The sequence below is a fragment of the Manacus candei genome, unplaced genomic scaffold, assembly GCF_025592945.1.
Source record: "Manacus candei isolate 608988 ecotype Guabito, Panama unplaced genomic scaffold, ASM2559294v1 h1tg000049l, whole genome shotgun sequence".
NCBI classification, from domain to species: Eukaryota; Metazoa; Chordata; class Aves; order Passeriformes; family Pipridae; genus Manacus; species Manacus candei.
Window position 1 is genome coordinate 13,015,099 of NW_026138097.1, and position 22,156 is coordinate 13,037,254.

A 22,156-nucleotide genomic window follows, 5' to 3' on the forward strand; every position below is an offset into this window, starting at 1 on the left:
GATATCTAGCGGTGGTGTGATCATGTCCAAAGTGTTTGTTGGTCAGCCAGCTACAGTATTTTGATTGTGCAGTGTGCTCTGTTGCTCATGAAGAAGTAAATCTAACTCTTGAAGCAGTAAATCTAACTCCTGAAGCAAGGTAAATAGACTTAATTGTAATTTAAAAATGTGTCTGTATGCCAGCTTATACTTGACATAACTAGTTACTATTTGGAGGTGTTTGTAAGGTAAATGTACTGAATGTTAGTCTGCTGGATTGGTGGACAAGCATGCCTTTCTAGAAAAGTAATTGTACTCCATTAATACTGTTAATTTTCAGGTAAATGAGGCTTCACAAGGCTGAGGTATAGGATGTCACAATGATTGGGGTGGCGTCCTTTTCTGAAGTGTTTTAAAATACTTTCTTTTTATCTGTCAACCAGCTCTCTATGGCTGTACCTCTGTCTTTGTTCTTCATGAAGATATTCTAGAGAGGTGGATCTGTGCAGGTGTGGAGAAAATCAATTGGGATGAGTCAGTAAAATTCAGAATTACAGCCCAGTAATAACTCAACTCTGTTGAGCGCTTGGCTTGAAGTTGTAATTTGATTCTTGTTTGGCTTAGATTTCAAAACAAATTTAATACAGAAATGTAATTCATGATTTAAGTAGAAGCCATACATAGAGGTTTACTGGAGAACTGATCTTTTTCTTGTAAAAGGGTAAAATTCTGTTTCTACTTCTTGCATGGCTCAGGGAATTGTATATAAAAATGTGTTGCTTAGCTGTCAGTTGACTCAAATTGATGTTCAGTATGCTGAGTATGCTCATTGCAATTGAAAGAGTGTGTTTACCTTGTACTTGGCATAGGGCAAACTTGAAATGCTTCAGAAACTTGTTTTAGACTAAATCAGGTTTACCTTCAAGCACATTGACTGGGGAAGCTTAGGATCCGGCTCAGGTTACCCCTAAAACCCTGGGAACATGACCTATGCCGGAGGCTGAGATGCTGTGGTTAGTGTTTCTGGAATGTCCAAGTTTTGCCAGTTCAGAAAAAGCATGTTCATGTCTGCTTTGGAATCCATTGCAGTGCCTGCACTGTAGTGTAATCCAGTGAGTTCACTTCAGATGGGAGCCTATTTTCCCAGCGTAGGCATGAGAGCTGGGTAAAGGGGATGGGAAAGTGCCATGATCTGAGGGGGAATGGGACTGAAGACAAAGTAGAGGTGCAAATGGAATACTTTATTCAAGTGTGCCCGGGGTTTTATGAGTTCAGGCGGGGAAAGAGCTGGAATATGGGGTGGAGCATGAGACAGAAAAACGGGGGAACAAATCGGGGTAGAGACGCAGGCAAAGGGGGAGGAACATGGGAGGAACCGGGGAAGGAAAGGGTGAATGGGAACTGTCTCCTCTCTGCAGCTCCTTCAGCCTATCAGAGAGGGGAGTGGGGAAGCAGAGAGCAATCAAAACTCGTGGCAAGCCCTGGCATGGCCAGGGTGTGCACTGTGTAGTGTGGGTACAACGCGATACACATATCTGAAACGGTAAAGTCCATATAATAAAGTCCTGTCAATTGCTGTATGTCTTTCTCCACACCTGGAACTGCTCCCATCCTGAATCTTGCTCCTTCACAGGAAAGAGCACACACGTTCTGTGAACAGTAGCACTGTAACGTGCAGTGCACAAGTTTCTCAAATAATGGCCACAGGTGTAGTCTGAGAGATTGCCTATTTGAAGATTTCCGCCCCTCCAGGCTGCACTGCTAATTCACACAACCCCAAAGGTACAGGTGCATTATCCAGGCTTTTACACAGCGGATTACTTGGTCATTGAAAAAACAAACACCGATGACACTGAAGGTGTTCAGCAATTTCAGTCCTGAAGGGGAATCAATAACTCATATTCTGTGAAGAGAGGTGAATTGAATCAGGATTAGAAATGCCAGTCAGCGTTACTGCTTCCAGACTTGCCAGTAAGTGTTCCTCCAATTACTATTTGACTGAAGGCTCCAAACGCTTTTTTAATTTAAAGAAGCCTTTCTCTATCAATAGGCAGGCCCTGGAGTTGCACAAAAGAGAGAGATCAACTTTTACGGAATCACAGAAAGGCTGAGGCCAGCAGGGACCTCTGGAGTCCATCTGATCTAACCTCCCTGCCCAAGCAGGACTGCGTAGAGCCAGTTGCCCAGAACCATGTCTGTGTGGCTCCAAGGATGTCTCCAAGATGGAGACTGTCTCTGAGGATGGAGACTCTACCACCTCTTTGGGCAACCTGTGCCAGTGCTTGGTCACCCTCACAGTAAAAAATCTTCGTGTTTCCACGACCACCAGCAATTTTACTTAAACATCTCATTGTATGTGGGATGGATCCTCACATGCTGCTCCCCTGTAATGTCCAGCTGAAGTTTGTGTGCAGCTTTTTCAGTTCTATGTATAAAGAGGGAGCAGGAATGTGACTAATGCAGAGTGCATTATTTATTGTGGGCTATCCTGAAGGAGGGGAGTTCTCTAGAGAAGATATTGTGGTTTAAGTCCGTTTTTCCTTCACCAATCAGGTAAGAGACATTTGTGTGTCTCTTAATGGATCCATTTGCAGACTTTCACTGTGGATTTACGAGGGAATCAGTTTATGTAGAAAATGTACTGAATTCCCAAAAGACTGGAAGTATGAATCTGGCTAACTTATGCTCAGTTAATTTTTGGTGATTGCTTAGTTGCTCGTATGCTCAGTGGAACAAAATGCTTCAGCTCAGAGACCTGCTTACCAAGAGAGCAGAAAAGCACAGTGGGAGCTTTTACTGTCTCCAGCATGTGACAATCAGGGGGAACATGAGACAAGGTACTTTTAAAGTCCCAGCCTGGAGCAGAGTCCACTGTTTGGGAAGCCTGGGTCTGTGCCTCCAGCAATTGTCATCAGCCTGCAGTCGACCTCTTGAACTAAACCAGCTCAATAATTGTGGTGTCCAGCTTGGCACTTCTTTTAGTGGGAAATCCCACTAAAGTTTGCTCTTTTATCTACTACGGACTCCTAGACACAGATTGTTTTGAAATTGCATGTAGTTGAGCCTCACACTGAAATCCTTGGCTAAGTACTTAATATGAGGAAGGGGTTATCTTTGCTATTTGTTTTCTGTTAACCTTTATGTTGTCCAGGAGGAGCATGGTAGCAAGCCAGGCGTGTCTGTTAAATGGAGAATTGGGTTTTTCAGCCTTCTCTGTTTCCTGCCTGAAGATGGCATTGGATTGCAATTTGATTGCTAGTAATTACATAGATTTCACTGAAGGCACACACATCTCTTCACTCAGACTGGTTTTATGAAAAACTTCCGTTAAAACATAAACCCCCATCCCTTTTGTAGAGGTCTCAGTGCAAGAGATTGGACTGTGTTCTCATATTCCCTGTACAATGTATTCTCACCAATATTTTTCTTGTTAAATCACAGAAATTACTGTATGTAACCAAACCACATTGTACTGCTGCTGTGGAAGCCATATCTAGTTGCGGGAAAAGGGGATCTTTAGTCAAAAACTATGATTTTGTTTACTTTATTTATCCAAGCCTCACTGGATAGCTACAAACTTGTTGGCTGTGAGAATGGAAATGCATATAAACAAGGATTTTAAGGAGTTCAGTGAAAACTTACCCAAATGAAAACAAACAAAAAAGGCCCATACCAGAGTTTGATGATGTTGTGTCTCCCTATCAACAAAGGAAAGGAACAAAATTTGGTCAGTTAAAATACATAGATCTTCAATTTTTGTGTAATTGGAAGCCTACGTGTGTGTCAGGGAAGGGGAACTGCTCCCATCTGCCAGTTACTGTGAGGATGCTGGGTGTCAGTTGTTTCTTTAGGGTCAGAATTTTTGCACCATCAGTTACAAAAACTGAAGAGCCTAAGCAGAGCTGTTACCTTAAATACTTTCTGCTGGAGGCCAGTGAGCCTGTTTGAAGGTATGTACTTATTCATGGGTAGGTTTTTTCTTCACTTCACAGAGGCTTCAGCTTGTCACAGCCTGAAATGCTGTGCAACTACTGAAGCTACTCAGGGGAAAGAGAGAAAAAAAGAAAAAGATGAAAAGGCAATATAGATGTGCAGGAAAGGCTCCTCTGCTGAACAGCAACAGCACTTGCTAGTGCTACTTGGCATTTTCTTTAACCACCAGATATTGCCTATTGGACAAAGGCTTGTGAACAGGGAAGGGAGAGCAGAGCTGGCAAATGTTGCATGTTGATGCTGGCAGCTGGCACAGCATTCCCTGTGCCAACAACATTGTGGTGACAGGTGGGGTTTGGTTGTGTTTGTGGATGTGTTTGTGGATGTGTGTGTGTGTGTGTCTTGTGCAGACTGTTGGATTTGCTCTTCATTAGCACAGTGTTGGGTACAACTTTAGCAGCAGAGGTACCATCATCCTCCTTTGCACACCTTTGTTGATCCAGCTCAGCAATGGCGCTTGTGGCCCATTCAGTACGTTCCACTGATCATCTCTGCTAAGTCTCACTCTTCTGCTTTGCTCCCCATGGAGGTGGGCAAGCCTGCCTGGCAGCAGGAGGGCTGTATCCTTGGCTGCATCCATGTGTTACACTATCAGTCACTGGGATAGAGGGTGATAAAATACACAGGCACGAAAATGCTTTTTTTTAAATGAATTTTTTTAAGAAACTGCATACATCAGAGACAAACAATAATTTAAATACCATGCAGTTTCAGTATGTACAAAAACTAGGACATTAGAGATCCAGTTTAATTTTTTCTAGTTATTTACATCATTTTCATACAGCCATAATCTGTTAAATTACAATACTGGAAGAGCACGATTGACAGCCACCACACTCACTCCTATACAAAGACAAACTATATATATACACTTGGATATCAACTGGAAAATGCAACTGGTGCAGGAGTAACTGGGACACACGGGAAGGCAGGTAATGTGCCCGTCACCTCCTCTTTGTTTACAGAAGTTGTTCCAAGCTTGAGCAGACTGAACACCTAGGAAAAATAATTTGTCCCCTTTCTCTTTCCTGATTTTTTATTAGCCTAGTCATCTCCCATGGCTATTTATACAAAGTGATTTTATTTGCAGGCACGTTAGGGAGCCCATGTATGTCTAACTGTGGGTTTCCACCTTGCCCATCTATTTTTGAGTGCATGTTGGAAGTGCTCCCCCCCTCTTGGTTTATAGTGTTTGCACTGCACAGGTGGCACTACAGAAGTAATGAAGGGTGAGTTTGGTGAGTAGCTGCAGTGATGGCAAAGTGCTGACAGGTTATACATGGATTAGGACAAAATACATTTGTGTAATGGACTCACTGAATGGTTTCAGTTAACATAAAATAGCTGAAAGTCTATTATGTTCTTTTCCCCCCTTCCTTCTCTTCTGATAATGCCCAGAGTACTCACTAGGAATTGCCTAGACATAAAAGTTGGCCTGAGCCTCATCCCAGCAAACTTGCAGCCTCGAACTTCAGCTTGCAAGTACCTACACAGTGGGGTGTAGGGTGAGCAAAAGCCACAACACTCACCTTCCCTCTGAGTCAGAATTACGTCACCAGGTTCCTGGTAATGCCACTTACTGGGCTTCCTCACCATCACATCCAAACAATCAAAACTTTTTTGCCTAGATGTTTTGGAATTGCTTTTCCAATACCCACTATCTCCCCAGGCCCCCATACTCCCCATTTCTACTTCATCCTTCCATAGAATATAGAACAGATGTCACAATAGCTGCACATTTTAAGAATTCAGGATTCAGTGGATTATAACCAAAACATTTTTCTTCCTTGGCTCTGGATTATTATCTCCATTATAAGCCTTGGAGATGGATGATAGGAATAGCCATTTTTGTTCCATGTTGATTTTTCTGTTTTCTAAACCTGATGTAATTTCTTTATTATCACTGTTAATCTCCTCCTCATATGAATGAGGATGACTGGTGGTAACAGAGTCTTAGCAGGAATGCCATCATCTTTACATCCTACACATCATCCAGGTCAAAGGGAGAGATACCATGACTGTTTGTTTTGTTTCTTTTTTCTTTACCCTCAACAGAATCACAGCTACTTTACCATGATAGAGATGGCTTTCACAGATGAGAAGACAAGTGCTCAAAAAAACAGATTTAAAAAACAGGGACTAGCAGTTCCCCAGTCTGTGTGCAAATTCCCATTGATGCCAGAGAGGTGGGTGTGCAAACTGAGGATGCACTGCCATGGTCAGGCCCTGAAAGGCTGTTGAAGGATGCCTTGACAAAGGTTACCTTCACAAACTACCCAGACCCAATGAAGCTAAAAGCAGATGAAGTGTCAGTTCTGCGACGCTTATGGCAGTGCCAAACACTTTGTATGGCTTCTTTCTCCTCCCTTCCACCTTTTCAGTAGTGAGCTCCATTTGCAAATGGGGAGAATATGGCAGTTCTTCCGCTTGTGTCCCGGTGTCTGCTCAGCCAGGAGCTAACATAGTTATTAAAAAAAAAAAAAAGAAAAAAAGGTAAAAGAATAGAAAAAAAGCATGGCTGCGTGAGGCTGCCCTGGGGACAGCATAAATCATGGGGCAAGGCTGAGTGTGACAACTTCCCTCTCACTAGCCTACTGAGTCCTGGGATTTCTGCCACCACTGCTGCTTAAATGGTGTCCTTTCCCTTTCACAGTGAACTTCTAAGCTAATGATGCCAGGCCAGGTGTGAGATCTATACTGGGAACATATGGACTTGTTGCTCTTCAGAACAGCTGTGCTGCAGAGCCCATTCCTAATACAGTATATGTGTAGTCAAAAGCACAGAGGCTTTTTTCCTTTTTTTAAAGCTGTGATGCAGTCTTGTGTGCATGTGTATGTGAATGAACTTAAAAACATGAACCCGAGGTTTTAATGAAAATTACCCCAAAGCAGTGTATTCCTGGCTAGTACGTTAAGTGCTCTGCCTTTGCTGCCCTGAGCTGATAACACTGCACACTAAAGGCTTTCACCACTGATGCCCTTGTATCTCAAGCAACCGTGAGCTGGTGATATAGGGATCACTGTGTATTTCTTCAGAAATCATCACCCAATCTGGGAAGTGTCTGAGGCATGATGCCTCAAAAATGAGGCACCAGAAACCAGTTGGTTTTTACTTTCCTTTGATCTTCTATCCTACAACAACCAATTTTTATTTAATAGCTTATCATCCATAGCATTTCAAGGATGGCCATGGATGAAAAAGAAAAGCTTTCCCTTGTCTCAGATAGAGAGCAAATCTGTGAGGCATTGAGTACCACCACTAGGCACTGAGTACCACCACTAAGCGTAGATGGAGTGCATTAGCCTTGCTGCCAGGGTTGTTGGGCAGCCTGGATGCAAGAACAACTCCATGGGCTACACAGGTCCTATTGCTGTACTCCTGCAACCAGAAGAATGAGACAAGGCCTGAGAAGAGGCAGGAGTGTTGGCACTGTGTTGCATTGGCCATTAAATGCTCATGTGCAAGAGGCTTCTCAGCCCGTGATCCGTGAAGGGCAATGTTAGCATGGCACTGGGGAGGTGGACAGGGAGCACAGAAGAGAGGACAGATATGTGGAAGACAGTGAGAAAGAAAAAATTAGTAAAATAATAGAAATAACAATATTGTAGTAAAAAACTTTGGCCTTTCGGTTCAAACTGTCAAAGCAAATTGCTATTACAGAAGAAAAAAGGTGTCCTGAAGTAATAATCCGGAACTTCTTACAGTAATGTTGCTACAGTGCTTTGGGCCACTGTCCCAAAACAATGGCATAATAGTTTCATGTAAGAGCTGGAAAGGAATCCTGACAATGTTTACCCCAGCTTGCTGGCATTATACTAGTTAAGGACTTGATTCTGGAAGGTGATGGCCTAAGTTCAGAAAAGCACTTTAATGTGTTCAGCTTCAGTTAAGCCTGTCAGACATATCCTTGAATGCAGTGAGGCTGTGTGCATGCTTACTTACTGTAGAGCACACGCTTAAGTTGGCAAGTAAACCAGGCCCAGAGTGACCAGCTCTCTGAGCTTTACTTGGTCAGTTTGTGTGTTAAACCACTATAATAAAAATAAATTAAAACCAAAATTAGAACCAATAAATTCAGAAACCTCTGAATTGCTGTCCTTATGCCTCAGCTGTGGGTACTGGTAACAAGTCCCACCATCCATAAGAATGCACCAGACTCCTTTTGTTAGGCCAGGTAACACAGTCGGTCATGCTTTGCTCGGAATGAGTTTAGGATCAGTTCTTGAAACACCTGATACAGAGAGGATAGCTACCCCTCATCGAACCCCCAGTTCCTCCTGTCACGTGTCCCTCTGCAGAGCCGGTGGGGAATCCTGGCCTTTCTTGCTGCCTGAGTGCACATCGGCTCTCACTCAGTCACAAGGCCTGGGTGTAAAGACAAACTACAAAAGGAGCGAATGCCATGCAGTGACCATGAAGAGATGGGTTTTTGCTTGCTTGTCCTCAACATTCTTGTCACTTACTGCCAATTGGTTCACAACTGGGTTTAGAAAATTATACTTGAAAGAGATGAAAACCAAACAGTTGCTGAGACTGAAGCAGCCTTCAGCAGGGAGTCCTGTTCTTTAGAGGTGATACCTTTTTCTGCTTGGAAGCCAAACGTCTTCTGACTGGACATAAACTTCTCCAGGGAAAGAAATGCCTTTCTAGTCAGATGATATTCACAGATGAGCTGGCCCATAGAGTCGTTTCGCTCCTTCACCATTCTTATAAGGTGCTCGCAGCCTGAAAAGAGTGTTTGGTGTAAGTGCTTTAACGCCATAGGTGCTCATCTTTTGGAGACTTCATCCAGGCCAAGTGATTCCCTGAACACCATCTCAGGGCTCTCTGGAGTTGATGACAGAGGCTTGTCAGGATGAGGGCTGCCTGAAGACAAAATGGTTGCACCACCAGCTGGGCCTGAACATATATGGCAAATCCACATGCCGGGAAAGTCCTATACATAGATGCCAAGTCTTGGCACGATTCCCACCAGGGGTATTTTCTGTTACTGAAGCTTGAACCAGCAGGTGTGATGATGCCGCAGTACTCATCACATGTAAATACAATTTTCCTTTTTTTTATACTTCTTTTTCTACTCTTTTTATTTTTTTTTTTTAAAAAGGCAGTTCGGAAGATTTACATTGTACGTAACAGGGAAGTGAATAATACCAGCACTTATGGTTCCTTTTAGTTATGTTTTGAAGATGGCATAGTAGTAAGGTAGAATTGATCTGCTACGGTCTATGAAACCTGAAACCCAAGGGGAAAAAAAAAGAGAGAAACAGTAAGATAATATCCTCACATGTTTATTGTACATAAAAAATATAGGAAAACTAATTGCTACAGTGATACCATTAGGCAGCTGGATTCTTGCAGCACTGGCATCAGCTATGCTTGGCACTGAGGACCCAGAACAGACACTCACACTTCCTTGGTCCTTGCCAGACTCACAGTTCATAGGTATAAGCTGTTTGCACCAAAATCTACCAAAGACATTCATACTCTTTGGGTCCATCCTATGGGATCCCTGAGTGGGTGATTGCAGATCATCTAGTTATCTTTCAGACCATTCCACAAAAATTGCCTGGTTCAGACAAACCTTGTGCTCTTCAGCCAGAAAAATTTACATACAGCTTAAGTATAATTATTCCTAAATGTTGGAGGGTAAAGAGGCAAATGGAGCTAAAATGGCCACCCTTTCTGCAGGGACACCGCATGTCAGGAGGCCTGGGTTTGTCAGATCTGCAAATATAGTTTTTTTAAGCTTTGATTTTTTACTCTGTTATGAATTAATTAATGTGACCCACTAGTAAAGTGACACATTCTATGCTCAGCTCATGCAACTGCTTAATGACATGAATAGCTCATTACCTTGCTAATGACTTTATAATGCTGATTTATCTAAGTTTGTTTAAGGGAATTACTTTCTTTTGTTTAAGCATGCTTCCTTCAAGTGTGTATTTCCCAAAGCCACTTGTCTAACCTCTAAGTCCTACTCAATTTGAGGCAAACCTTTATTCCAATTTCTGTTATATTAGTTATGGCTTTGTGTATGCCCGGCCCAGACTTAGTGAGTCCAAGTTGGTGGCTTTCAGATACAAACTGAGTCACCTTAAAGGGTCACTGCTCAGCCCAACGCTGTAAGACAAGAAAAATATTGCCCAGAAACCTGTGAAAACCAAGCAGCTAGAGGTACTTCTGGAAAACTAAACCAAGTCTGTATGTTGTTGGATGCTAAAGGCCTCATGGAATTCAATGGAGCTCTCAATGGTGCTCGACTTCTTGTAGCAATACCCCCTTCATCCTTTCTACATTTGTCACCTCTCCCCTGGAGGAGTTAGCCAAATGCCCCTCAAAGGCTCAGTCACTGGGGTCAATGGATCTAGGTCAATTGTACACCCTAAAGCTACTTCCAGACCTCATGGCTCAGAAGCAGCTGGCTTGTCTCTAGCAGCACTCCATTACTACAGACCTTAGTGCAACCAGTCTAGCACATGCTAGGAAGGAGAAGGGAAATAGTTTCTGCTAGGGAATATATGCATAATACATGTGGTGAATTTTAATATAATTATTAATTCATACACCTAAAAATCGCCTAATACAAAATTAATTTTGCCTTAAGCTTTTCTGTATTTTTCCTAAAAGTATTGCCTGCATTTTTCATGAGCACCGAGCTGATGAACACATTAATACAAGGGCAGATCCGGTTTTGCACCACATCTCACTGACCCTTGTCTTCAGTACCTAGCACTTGTCTTTAAAGTCTAAAAGGTTGATTTGCAAAGGCCTGACTGAAGCTGAAATGCCAGGAGTTGGCTCATCTTGGCACCAAAGCCAGAGCAGACTCAGCACAAGCTGTGTGGGGCATGTGCCCTGACCTCCCAGTGTTCCTCAGCCCCAGCCTGTCAGAGAGGAAGGTGGTTGGTTTGGGCTCATGGATATTTCATTCAGTCTCTACCTTTATAACTAAAAAAAGCCAAGAGTGTAACAAATAGTTCCTCTCTTATAATGTGGATCTTGATATTTTCCCACTGCATTGCCATGGCTGGACATGGACAGGACTGAGAGATCTGTGGGAGGGATGTGTGCGGTGTGGAACAGCTCTACACTCAGCAGGGTTTAGTGTGTGCTCATTCATACCTGTGTGCTCTACAAGAGTCCTTTGTCCTGCTTCAGACACCAACACTACTTACTTTTGATCTCAGAAGAACAGATACACAGCTAGAGCATGATGATTCCACAAATAAAAGGAGGTGACACTTCGTTAAACAGACGGCACGCGCCTGCATAACGCCACATAATGGGGTAGCATGTATTCATCTGTGTGTTTCTTTTACAGCCTGTAATTCTAAATGTTGTCTAGACCTCATGGTGTGTTCAGTGTGTGTTGGAGAAACAGCTGCTGGTTGTTTCTTTGAAAACAACAGTATTCATTTATAGTCTTAAAAAATTAATCTCAGCTTACCTTGTTAGATGCCTACTTAATTCATGAACTTCCATTTCAGAGCTTTTAAATTCATTAAGCTCTTTTCGAATGGCTGCCTGCAAAGGACAAATAAACTCATAAATGTATAAATGAGAGAGATTAAAATAAGTTAATTTTGTTCTCAAAACAGTATATTAAAAGTGAAGCAAATAGATAACATTATCAGAGAGAGAAAGACCAACATAAAGACTTAAAATATGAAAAGTAACAGAGATAAACGTTTCCTTGGATGAAGTTACCTAAAATGACTGATCTCAATTGGGAAGAAAAGAGGGATGCCTGGCTTCCTGCCCTCTACATTGCCTAAGGCTGTGCTCCTCTGCCCTCCTCCTCCCTTCTGACCCAGCTGTATCGTTTGTTAAACCGATTCAACGCACTAACCCAGCAGAAAAATAGCCATGGTGCGGTGGTATTCACCCTCTGTGGCTTGCCCATGAGGGAAAAGAAAACCAGGGGCACTGGCAGGAAGAGAGATAATGAAGAATAAAAAACCAGAGGGGGTGATTTGGAGGAACTCAGCTGCATGGAAGAGGTGGCACTCAGCAGAACTGGCTCAAGTCCCAAGCCCAAAGTCAAGACCTCTGACAGACCTGTGATATTTGTAGCTCATAACTGGGTTTCACCGTGAGTGTTTGGAAGGGACATGCAAGGTGGTTCCTGTGGCCAAACGCTCCCATGGGTGCAAGGTGTGTGCCATTGCATTTCTGTGGGATGCTGAAAACTCGTGTCTGCCAGGAATTTTTCTCAGTGAAGGAAATCTAAACTAGTATGAGTAGCATGAGCCCATAACAGGGCTTTTGCAACAGCCACTGACCCAGTCACCAATTACTTTTGCCTTGATAAGCCCTAAGTGATAGATTTTGCAAGTGTTTTTCTAAAGAAAAGGCCCCTTGTGCTCTTTCTGCACAGCTTTGGGTTTTTATTTCCCTTAGAAGTGCCTGTCAGGCTCTGCCTCCATCCATCAGGACAGAGCGATGGCTATGCAGCAGCTCAAGGGCCTACATTCAGCAGACCAATCTGCAACTGAAGTGACTGTGAAGGAGGCCACAGGGGCTGCTGACTCCCACAGGGTCTGAGATCTGTTTCCCCCTCCATCCCTCATCTACTGGAGAGATGCAAAAGTGCCCTTTTCCTTCCCCTAAGAGTCAGACCTGATAAAAATGAACTCTGATTGAAGGCAATTCCCTCCACCAAGCACACAGAGCAAGACTTTCTGACAAACAGAAAAGCCCATTGTAAAATCTGTTTTTGCAATAAATCTAGCCTGTGCTGACCAATGAAGACGGCTATTGAATCAGAGCTCTGGAAGAAAATAATCTTTTATAGGATGGTGTGGCTTTGTCAGGCATTTTAGAGTTTATTTCAATTTGCCTGGCTATTTTTTCCAACAGTGGACATAGTGGTGGGGAAGAGCAGATCATCTGAATGGTAGAAATCAGAATACTGCCCACAGGACCCAACCCCAAAAAACAATCTATTTGCTTCCTTATGCCATAAGGGACATTAATATCAGCATGACAAACTCTTTTCATCTGATGATGCTTTGCTGAGAAAAGGTTCATTTGGAGAACTTAAGCCTTTGCTCTAACTATTGAATTTGCACATGCGTTATAAAAAAAGTGATGTCAAAGTACTTTGCCTTAATACTAAACTTTTTACCAGGTTACACTTAATAGTGGTATTTCATGCTTGTTCTTTTCAGAGACAGAGGATGAGGTAGAACTTCTCTGGAAACCAAATCTTCTCCATGCCCAGATGAAGTTTCTCCATGTCTTTCATCCCAGACAAGCCTCAGTTTCAGCTTGTCACCCATAAATAATCAAAGGTCCAGTTGGGAGATTTATTCCCTTCCTCATTTACCAATTAAGAGAATAAAACTAAGTCAGTCAACTAAGATCTTGTCAAACATGTTGAGATAAAATGGGAAAAGCTAGTTTAACCCAGTATATTATGGTCTGTGGACAGTCCAGAGGAAGTTTTTCATGTTTTCAGATCAGTTTATGCTTTATTAACTTATCCACAGCTAACTGAAAAAAGCACTCTGTCAAGGAGGAGACCAATGGTCACAAAACTATACAAATTTTTTGGCTCAGTTATACAAGTATAAGAGCTTGTTCTTTGTGAATAAAACTAAGAGCACCATAGATAAGTGGCATGGCCAGAAAGCCTGCTCAGTCTCTAAACATTGGACATCATAGTCTCCATTGCTGCATGAGTGAGTTCCATTGCAAAGAAATAGTCAAGGCTTGAATTCAGGCACCTGAAAGTCTTTAAAATTACAAGGGCATCACAGAGCAACTGTAAGCATGGGAATCACTGATCAGCCTCAGAGTCCTTAAAAGCGTCCATAGAACATTTAAATCTTTTTCCTGAGGCACCATTAAGACCTTCAGAATGTTAGTGATATAATTTGCCATCAATTTAACCTCTCTGCCACCAATATTGACAACAGAGACACCATTCAGTGGAAGTCTCTCTGGTGCTGAGAGGGCAATGCCATCAGTATCAAATGTGTGTCTTTTCTTCCTCTGCAGGTCTCATGCAATTTCAGTTCAGTGCTTAAAATACTCCGTGGTAGAAATCCCAAGCAAAGGCCCCTATTGTAACACACCAGAGAGAAGTTACCTGGCTTTGGAGGGACGGAGATACCTTTGCCAAACTGACCTGCTGGCATTTTCACACCCAAATCTAATCTGTTCTGTCCTGTCCTGGTACAGAAATTCTGGCACCTGCTCCTGTCACACTGCTCTGCTAGCTCTTGCTGGAGCTCTCAGCTGGCAGCGTTAAGACCAAAATCAATGTAAAACGTATCAGGGCTGTCATTAGGACCTTTCTCAAAGGGCTTGGGATTCCTTCCCTCTCCTCATTTCCATGCATATAGAAACCTTCTTGCCAAAGAGTTATGATTCAAACAAACAAACCTTGTGAATGGGAAAAAAACACAGGTGTGTTGGGAAGGGAAGTCAGGTGGACGTTTATTCCTTGACAGCCATGGGACCTGTGGGACCTGAGGGATGCCACTTTCTGCTACTTGCTCTGACTATTCAGGTCACGGCTCTTCCAAAGTTGCTCCACTTACTTTGTCGGCGGCTGTGAGTCGTGTCCAGGGTTTGTCTGCCCTCCGGTCGTAGTCCTGCGCATCTGCCACTTCCACGTAGTCACTGAAGCGGATGAGGATCTTCCTCTCACGTAGCTCTTCTACTGTGGGCCTTTGACTCAGCTGCAGGTTTGAGGAAGGAGTGGAAAAAGGCATCAGGACTTCTCTTTTTTCCTGCAGAGTGCTGCTTGGGGATTTATTTTACTACAACCATCGTTATGGTAATAAGAGGGTTCACACATTCCCAGTACTTTTGTTTTATCAACCTTTCACAGAATTGCTACCAGGGAGATGCCCTCTTGTTATAGCACCGTAAATATCATCCCATCTTGCTGCCAGAGCAGTCCACTGTTCTTTGGGAAGCAGCTGTGGCTAGAGATCCCAGTCCCTGGCTGAGGTTGATCACCCCTGGCAGAAATAAGATGTAATGCAAGAAAGTCTCCTAGTGCACTGATGTCCCAGCAAGAGACAAAGACCACAATGCAACTTTAAAACTACCTGAACAGGCTGTTCATTCTCCAGCCTTCTGCTGCTCTGTGTGTGTGGTCCTGTGCTGCCTAGCCAGAGTCAGGGCAAGGCATGGAGTGGCTCCTGCCCTGAATTATGTGCAAATGGTGACAAACGAATTACTTTATGATTCTGATATCCTGCAGACTTGTCTTTACCTCTAGAAAAGGCAGGCAGGATGACTAGTGCTCACTGAACTTTTCACTATTGACTGCTCTATTTTGTGTCACGGCATATTTGGCTTTTAACAGTTTATGTTGCATGCTATAAGCAAAAAAAAAAAGGGGGGGGGAAAGTCAAGGGTGGATTCTATCATGTCAGGAAAGCATCTTCATTATTCCAAAGCGTTTCTTTCAAATTCTACAGCAGAATAGGCAGCCACAGTCAAAACTCCTCTCAAATTAGAAAGAGTAGAAGAGTAGTATGCTCATAGTCCATGTATTGCACAGCCAGTTATATGGATAGGGACAGGCATTAGCTTTCAGGGATCAATTCTCCTTGGATGCACAGCATGCTGCTTAATGTCAAAAGCAATTACAGAACCGTTTCTGAAGAAGGTGCTACATAGATATGTGCATGTGGCTGCAGCTTAACTGAATAAGTTTCACTGTTAGACTGAAACATTTATAACCAGGATACATCAGAAGAAATAATATCCTGATAACAAGTACCTATCCACTCACTAGAAATAGGTGTGTTTTGCAGTACTTCACCCTTGTGAAGAGCGAAAGGTCTAAATAGTTCATAAAATGTTTGAGATTATTTTGCAACATCATTTATGTTCCTGAATCCACCTTCCTCCCAAATTAAGTCTCTCAGTTCCCAGCATTTCATCTTCCAGGAAGAATTAAGATTCAAAACAGCCAGGATACTAAGTGGAGGGTGAAAAATCCCATCTTTCTCTAGCATCTGGGTGCCAAAGCAAGAAAGCTCCACTGGCCCATCCTGTTTCTGGCTTTGAGCCTGTGTGTTTGTTCTTGGCATGAATGGTTGTCTTCCTCTTCTCTTGTGATGGCAGGTGACAGTGGGCTGCTCTCCTTACAACAATGGCCCTGAGCATGCACCCACAAACCAGGTTCAAACATCTCAAGTGGAGAGCCTGCAGAGCTGCACTAATGCCCTGCCTGTGAGATGCTCAGGAGAATGGAAATGAGGATGGAAATTCTATCCTTCCTGGCTTCAGCCCAGCCATTTTGCACACACAAAAACCAGAGAAATCAGGGAAAGAGAGTGTAACAACTCTAGCAGAGGGGCACAACTCTACACTCTGTTACATGTTGCCCTTGTCTAGGACAGCTGGCATCAGTCAAGACAGCTCAGCAGTTCATGTGTTGTCTCCAAAGCCATTTTAGGATAAATTATGACACTTAATAGTGGGGGAAAACCCATTGCTGGTTTGAAAAACAACTTTGAAACTTCTGAATATTGCAAAGATCTTAAAACTAAACAGTTTTTCACACCCATCTTCTTCTATGGAAAGCATGATGTTTCCTGGGGCAAGCTGCTCTGCATGTGGCTGCCACACAAGATTCCTCCTCTTTCACTCAAAAGCTTCCCAAGAAAAGCCCTATTTCCTATACCCATGCTCAGGCCAGCCATGCTCAGGTCACTGAAAAGCATGAGGTGAGCAAAAGCATGAGGTGAGCAATGAGGTGAGCAAAAAACATTCCCTTCTTAACTGAGGCTACACGTTCTGGGGACTTCTTTTTTAAAAAAGCAAAATGTATAAACAGCAGGCATAACTTTTTTTGCCTTTTTTTAGACAACAAGATAAACATATCTCTGAATAAGAGTACTGTATCAGAAAAGCCAGAGGGCACAATAAAGTAGATCAAAGCACATCTAGATTTAAAAATGTTATTTTTCATTCTAACAGAATGAAATTCTAACTAGAATTGGTTCTTCAGCCTCGAGTTCTGATACCTACACCTATGCCACCTGCAAGCCAAATACACACTGCAAACAAAACCAAGAAAAGCCAAGTGCTATACCACACTTGGATTATAATCACAGTTATGCTGAGTGAGGGTTCTCTCTGTCCTACAACTCATCTTAAATGTGGTCTCGAAAGGGCAGGTTTTTCTAGCAGCCCTTATACTAGGAGCTGCAGGTTTGTTAGCACTGATACATTATTATTCGGGTAGAACAGCACGGATCTGCTTTCAGTTATTGAAAATCTAACCTCTTACTATGGGAACAGGGAATCTTTATGCTGAAATAATATTATGACTACACCCAAAAATTTCAAAGATAAGGGTGACACTTCATCTTTACTTGCATCAACTGCTTCTTTTCCCAAAACAGCATGAATTAAGGATGGATCACTAATATTATCCGTACACTTCTCAGCTTTTATCATCTTAGCACATACCCTAGATGTTGCTTCAGATTGGAATGGAATTAAAAAAGAAACCAAAACAAAAATGTCTTACTGCACGGAGTATGACAACACCAACAAAATACAAAATCCTGTGAATTAAACTCTGTGTTTCTAAATGGCTACAAGGGAAGCGGGAATTCCTACAAGCTTTCTAAGCTGGAAGAGGACTTTCAAAAATGACCGACTATTTCACAGCTTCTGTCAGCTCCTGACATTAGCTGGCTCTCAGGTTTGTGCTAATCCAAGTGATGTGCAAGTTTGTAAAAAGGAGAAGGCAGGTGGCTGCTGATACAGTGAAACATGCCATGCCAGGCTGCTGTCTAGGAGGTGTGAGGAAGGCAGGAGCATCAGGGGCCACAGAGATGGTGATACTTCTGCTGGCAATGTAAATTCATTGTTGGTATTTACCTCAGTGCCTCACTGGTTCCTAAACAGCTAATCTGGTTTCCTTTGTGCACTGAGTGTGGGTAAAATCAAAGAAATAATACTAAATGTTAAGGGTCACGTGATGAAGTAAGACACATCTAAGTTCTCATATTTGCAAATGCGGAAAATCAAATCAGGTGCATCACCTGCACTGAAACTCAGTGGGAAACTTCGGTGTGTGTGAAGAGCAGTGTGCTGAAATAGATGTGAAAAAATGTCAAGGGCATAAGCACATTATGAAACTGGTGTTAATGTACGTTTTTCATTCTCAGGTGACACTTGAATGTAAGACAGACTAAAATCTGCTTCTTCATCTGAAGACATAAAACCATTGCTGCATATTATTTTTAGATGCCATGCCTTTGCTTCAGAAACCTACAGCCAGTGCAATTTCAGGTAGTTCTACACCCTATCAGAGTGGTAAGCAGTGTCTCCATCTCCATAGAGTGGGGAAAGCAAGTGAAGCACAGAGACCAAACAACTGGCTCAAGGTGTCCCAGGAGGCCTGGGGCAGAGCTATGAACAGGAAAAAAGATGCCCTGACTCGTGCCAGTGCTCTGGCTGTGAAAGAGTCCTGAAATCCACAGCTGATATCACATAGTTCATGTGTAGCTATAAATCTACATATATTTCCATATATAAAGACATGCACGCAAAATACATTCAGTACATTAAACCAAAATGCCAATCTGATCATGCTAAATTTGAAGAGATGGACAACCACACTGAGTGATTTCCTAAAAGCCATTAATTAAAGTTACATTATTTGAATGGTTAACAAACTTCCCTGCCTCATGCCATTGCAGAGATTTCTTGTGAGCTGCTAGGTGCGAGGGTCTTGCAGTATGTAGGGGCTTCCAGAGGTCCCTTAACTCTTGAACAGCTGGGGAAACAGCTTTGCAGAACAGACTCCAAGCAGCCCCACTGTAGGTTTCAGTTCAATCTGTGTCCACGTTGAGGGCACAGCTCGCCTGAGATCTCACCTTGGAGTTCATTTTTATGACCTGTGTGCTGTGATCTCTTGGGTCAAAATTGCTTAATGCTACAGAGTCCTTCTTGAATAACACCTGAGAATGAACTCTTCTAACAGGCACATTCAAAACTTACAGTAAAAGGACATGGCCAAGGACATGATGCAATTGTCTGAACAAGGCAGTGGTGCTCCAAGCAGGGAGAAAGGGTTCTTACTGAGCTGGAGCCTTTTTTACTTACTTCTGTTAATGTCAAAGGGATTTATTGTGTGTGTCTGCACTTTTTCTGTGTGCACCACTGGGCATTTACTTTTCTATTTACCTATTTGTGAAGATTTGTGAGCCGAGGGAGCAGGATAATTTTATCGCAAGTGACTCATTATTTGAGTGTGAATGTCATAGTTTCAAATTGCCTCCCTGGAAGTCGGGGGCCTAGAGGTGATTGGGTGCCAGGGCAGTCTCCCCTGGAGAGCAAATCACCGCCCGTTTTGTTTGCTCCTGTGAAAAATCACATATACACAACCGGCGGAAATTGTTGGCAGTCTGCCTGCTGCCGTGTGTGGGTGTAGAAGGCCAGGGGTGCCAGGGCCTCCTTCTTCCCCCTCCGGGGGGAAAGGGGGACCCTGTGGCCCCACAACTCTGCCTAATCAGGGCTGGAGGCAGCATTGGAGTGAGTGTGTGTTGTGAAGGAAGGGATTCACAACACCTGAAGGTAAGAGGGAGAGAGGAGACAGGCCCTCTTCTCCCCCCCGCCCTTTTGCAGTTAGGCTGTGGAGGGGGGCTTCTCCTGTCCCTCTCACTGTAAAGTGGAGGGGAGACTCGGCATTGGAGCCAAAGTGGATGGGCTAAATGCAGCCTGGTGCCAGGGAGATAACCCCAGGCAAAACTGGAGATGGACCAGAGACAGGCCCGGAGGACGTCCCTGAAGTGATTTAAACGCAGGACGGCCGAAAACACAGATGAGGAATGAAGATTCCAAGACGTGTATGTGTGATAAGCTGAACTACAGCAGCACAGAACCGAGGTATGAGACAGAATTACACAGCAGAGGTGGCACAGAACCAAGAAGGACGGACTCAGAGCTATCTTCTTGGACTTCATGAGGAAGAAGGGACTTCAGCAAACAGCTGGAGGTTGTTCAGGTTCTCCGAACACTCCCATGAGAGAGAGACTGGGTACCTATCAGCCCTGAAGGGCTTTTCCTGGACTGAACTGAAGGAGAAGCTTAAAAGGACCGATAGAAGTGTATAATATTATATATATAGTTGCTTTTAGCTTGTATAGTATTTATTTGGGTAAAATAAATGTATATATACTTCCCCTTTCCCCTATAGAAGCCTCTTGCCTGAAAGTTTCTCTTCAGTGTTGAGATAAATTGTGGGAAGGGGTGGGGGAAGCCTGGAAATTGGATTTTGGATTTTTGTGGTGCCTCAAACCACCACAGTGAACCAGGGTAAAAATCCCTTACGAAGTGAATGGATTTGTACTAATGCAAAAGCAGTAAATTAGGACAAGTCTTCTCATGTCTTGTCATAGGAGGTCAAGTTTTCCTCTGTATATCCTGTATCACCTATAGATACAAATGGGCACTTTTCAAGCTTTGATACTAAGGCAATTTGGAAGGGAAGGTTTAACACAAATCCCTTTCTCCTCAGCATGGGAAATGAAGTAAGCCCGAGCACTGACACCAGGTAAAGAGGAGAGGGACGTACTATTGCCAGGTTGGTCTTGGGATTTAGTCAAATGCAGAATGCTGAGTTTGCTCCACTTCGGTCACAAGGAAGCTTGTTGTCCTGGCACTTCATCGTCTGCTCTGTTGCCTCGTTAAAATGTTATGGTTGTTATTTAGGGAAGAAACTAAGGTGAAAAATTACAGACCCCAGGCAGCAGCACACACAACCCCCTCTCTCCTTTGCTCCCCACTTTTTGTGGTAAAGACATAGGAGCAGCATGTGATTAAAACGCCCCGAAGACCTTTCCCTCTGACTACAGATGCAGTTTATCCAAATTAGCTGCCAACCTTTTTTTCTTCTCCGACCTTTCCCCTCCCTCCTGCCTCCCTCTCACCTCTCTCTGATGAGTCCCACTTCTCACAGGAGTTCATTATTTTCAACAGCCTGTGCTGATGCAAGCCGGTGGAGGTCAAGGAAAAGATTGAAGATCTTCCACCAAGCAAGGCATTTCCCAGTGAGGCACAGTGAACAGATAGTTTAAATTGTATCAGGGCAGGAATTTAATGGGAACAAAGATTTCAGATTATTGTATGGATTTTAAGAAACATCCACACCTCACCACTTTGCTTGTCGATATTACAACTGAGATATTTCATTTTGGAGCTAGACCTCGGGGAAATACACACTATTGGCAGTGGGGTGATAGGAAGCAGTAAACAGCTCTGGGGATTGGGCAGCGTGATGCCGTTTAAGGGAAGAGAAGGTAGGAAGAGTTTTATTCCTCTTTGCAAGTGATTTGTAATGTCTCCTGGTAATGCAGGCTACGATTCTCTCTAATGGAAGTCCTCAAGGGGCATTCAGGCTTGTGTTAATTGCCTTGGAGCTCAGCCAAATTCAGAGAGGATACATTCCTGGGAGCCCAGAATTCCCTGTGGCCATGACCCATCTACGACACTTCTCCCAGAGGGCCTCTGCACATTAATATTCGTGGAATGAGCTTGGGGTCAAGACCAGTGCTCAGAGAAAAACCTTCCTAATCTACATATCCTTCCACTCAAATGTTCCAAGTCAATGTGCCTGAAGCTGCTCAGTGGGCCCTGAGGTGCAGAGAGGGAGAGGACAGGGGTGGCTGGATGGCAGAACCCAGCCATAAGCATCTCAGGTGACAGGCAAATACGCTTCACCTCTCCTTCCTCAGGGAGGAGGGACACAAACTACTGAGAAACTTACCCAGTAGCATTTGCCTCCATTTTGTTCTTTGAATGGCAGCTATTCTCTATCCCGAGTTAATTTGGAGTTAGATGAGTCTGAGAGGATGAAAAGTGCTTAAAGGGGCAGCTTGCTATAGGTCACCTGATTTCTTTTTAATTCTTTTTTTTTTTCTTTAGAAATTGCCTGTCCACATGATGAATTCAGCTGGATATTTATTGCTGACTTTAATAAGGCATCTAGACCTAGCAAGGTAATCTTACTTATTACAGTATGTCATGTTACAACTTATCATCATAATACTCTAACAAAATGTCAGTGCTGAAGGAATTTTAAGAACAGCTTTTTAATGGATGGAGCGTATTGTTTCCTTGGAGTTGGAATGTCGCCACCAAAAAAACTGAGGACAGTAGCATTTCTATCCTGCAAGGTCAAAAGTCGCATCAGTGGCT

General features: G+C 43.2%; 1 protein-coding gene across 6 annotated transcripts in view; it reads right to left on the bottom strand.

The window, feature by feature from the left end:
• Positions 1–9,027: 9,027 nt before the first annotated feature.
• Positions 9,028–22,156, bottom strand: part of PHACTR1 (phosphatase and actin regulator 1) — a 301,109-nt gene continuing 287,980 nt past the window's right edge. For all 6 annotated transcript variants that reach the window (XM_051799185.1, XM_051799182.1, XM_051799188.1 and 3 more), the window contains 3 exons: positions 14,521–14,661; positions 11,421–11,497; positions 9,028–9,205 (listed from right to left, as the gene is read on the bottom strand). In XM_051799185.1, the coding sequence (XP_051655145.1) occupies positions 9,190–9,205; positions 11,421–11,497; positions 14,521–14,661 (234 nt within the window). In that variant the 3' untranslated portion in view covers positions 9,028–9,189. The remainder of the gene's footprint in view (positions 9,206–11,420; positions 11,498–14,520; positions 14,662–22,156) is intronic.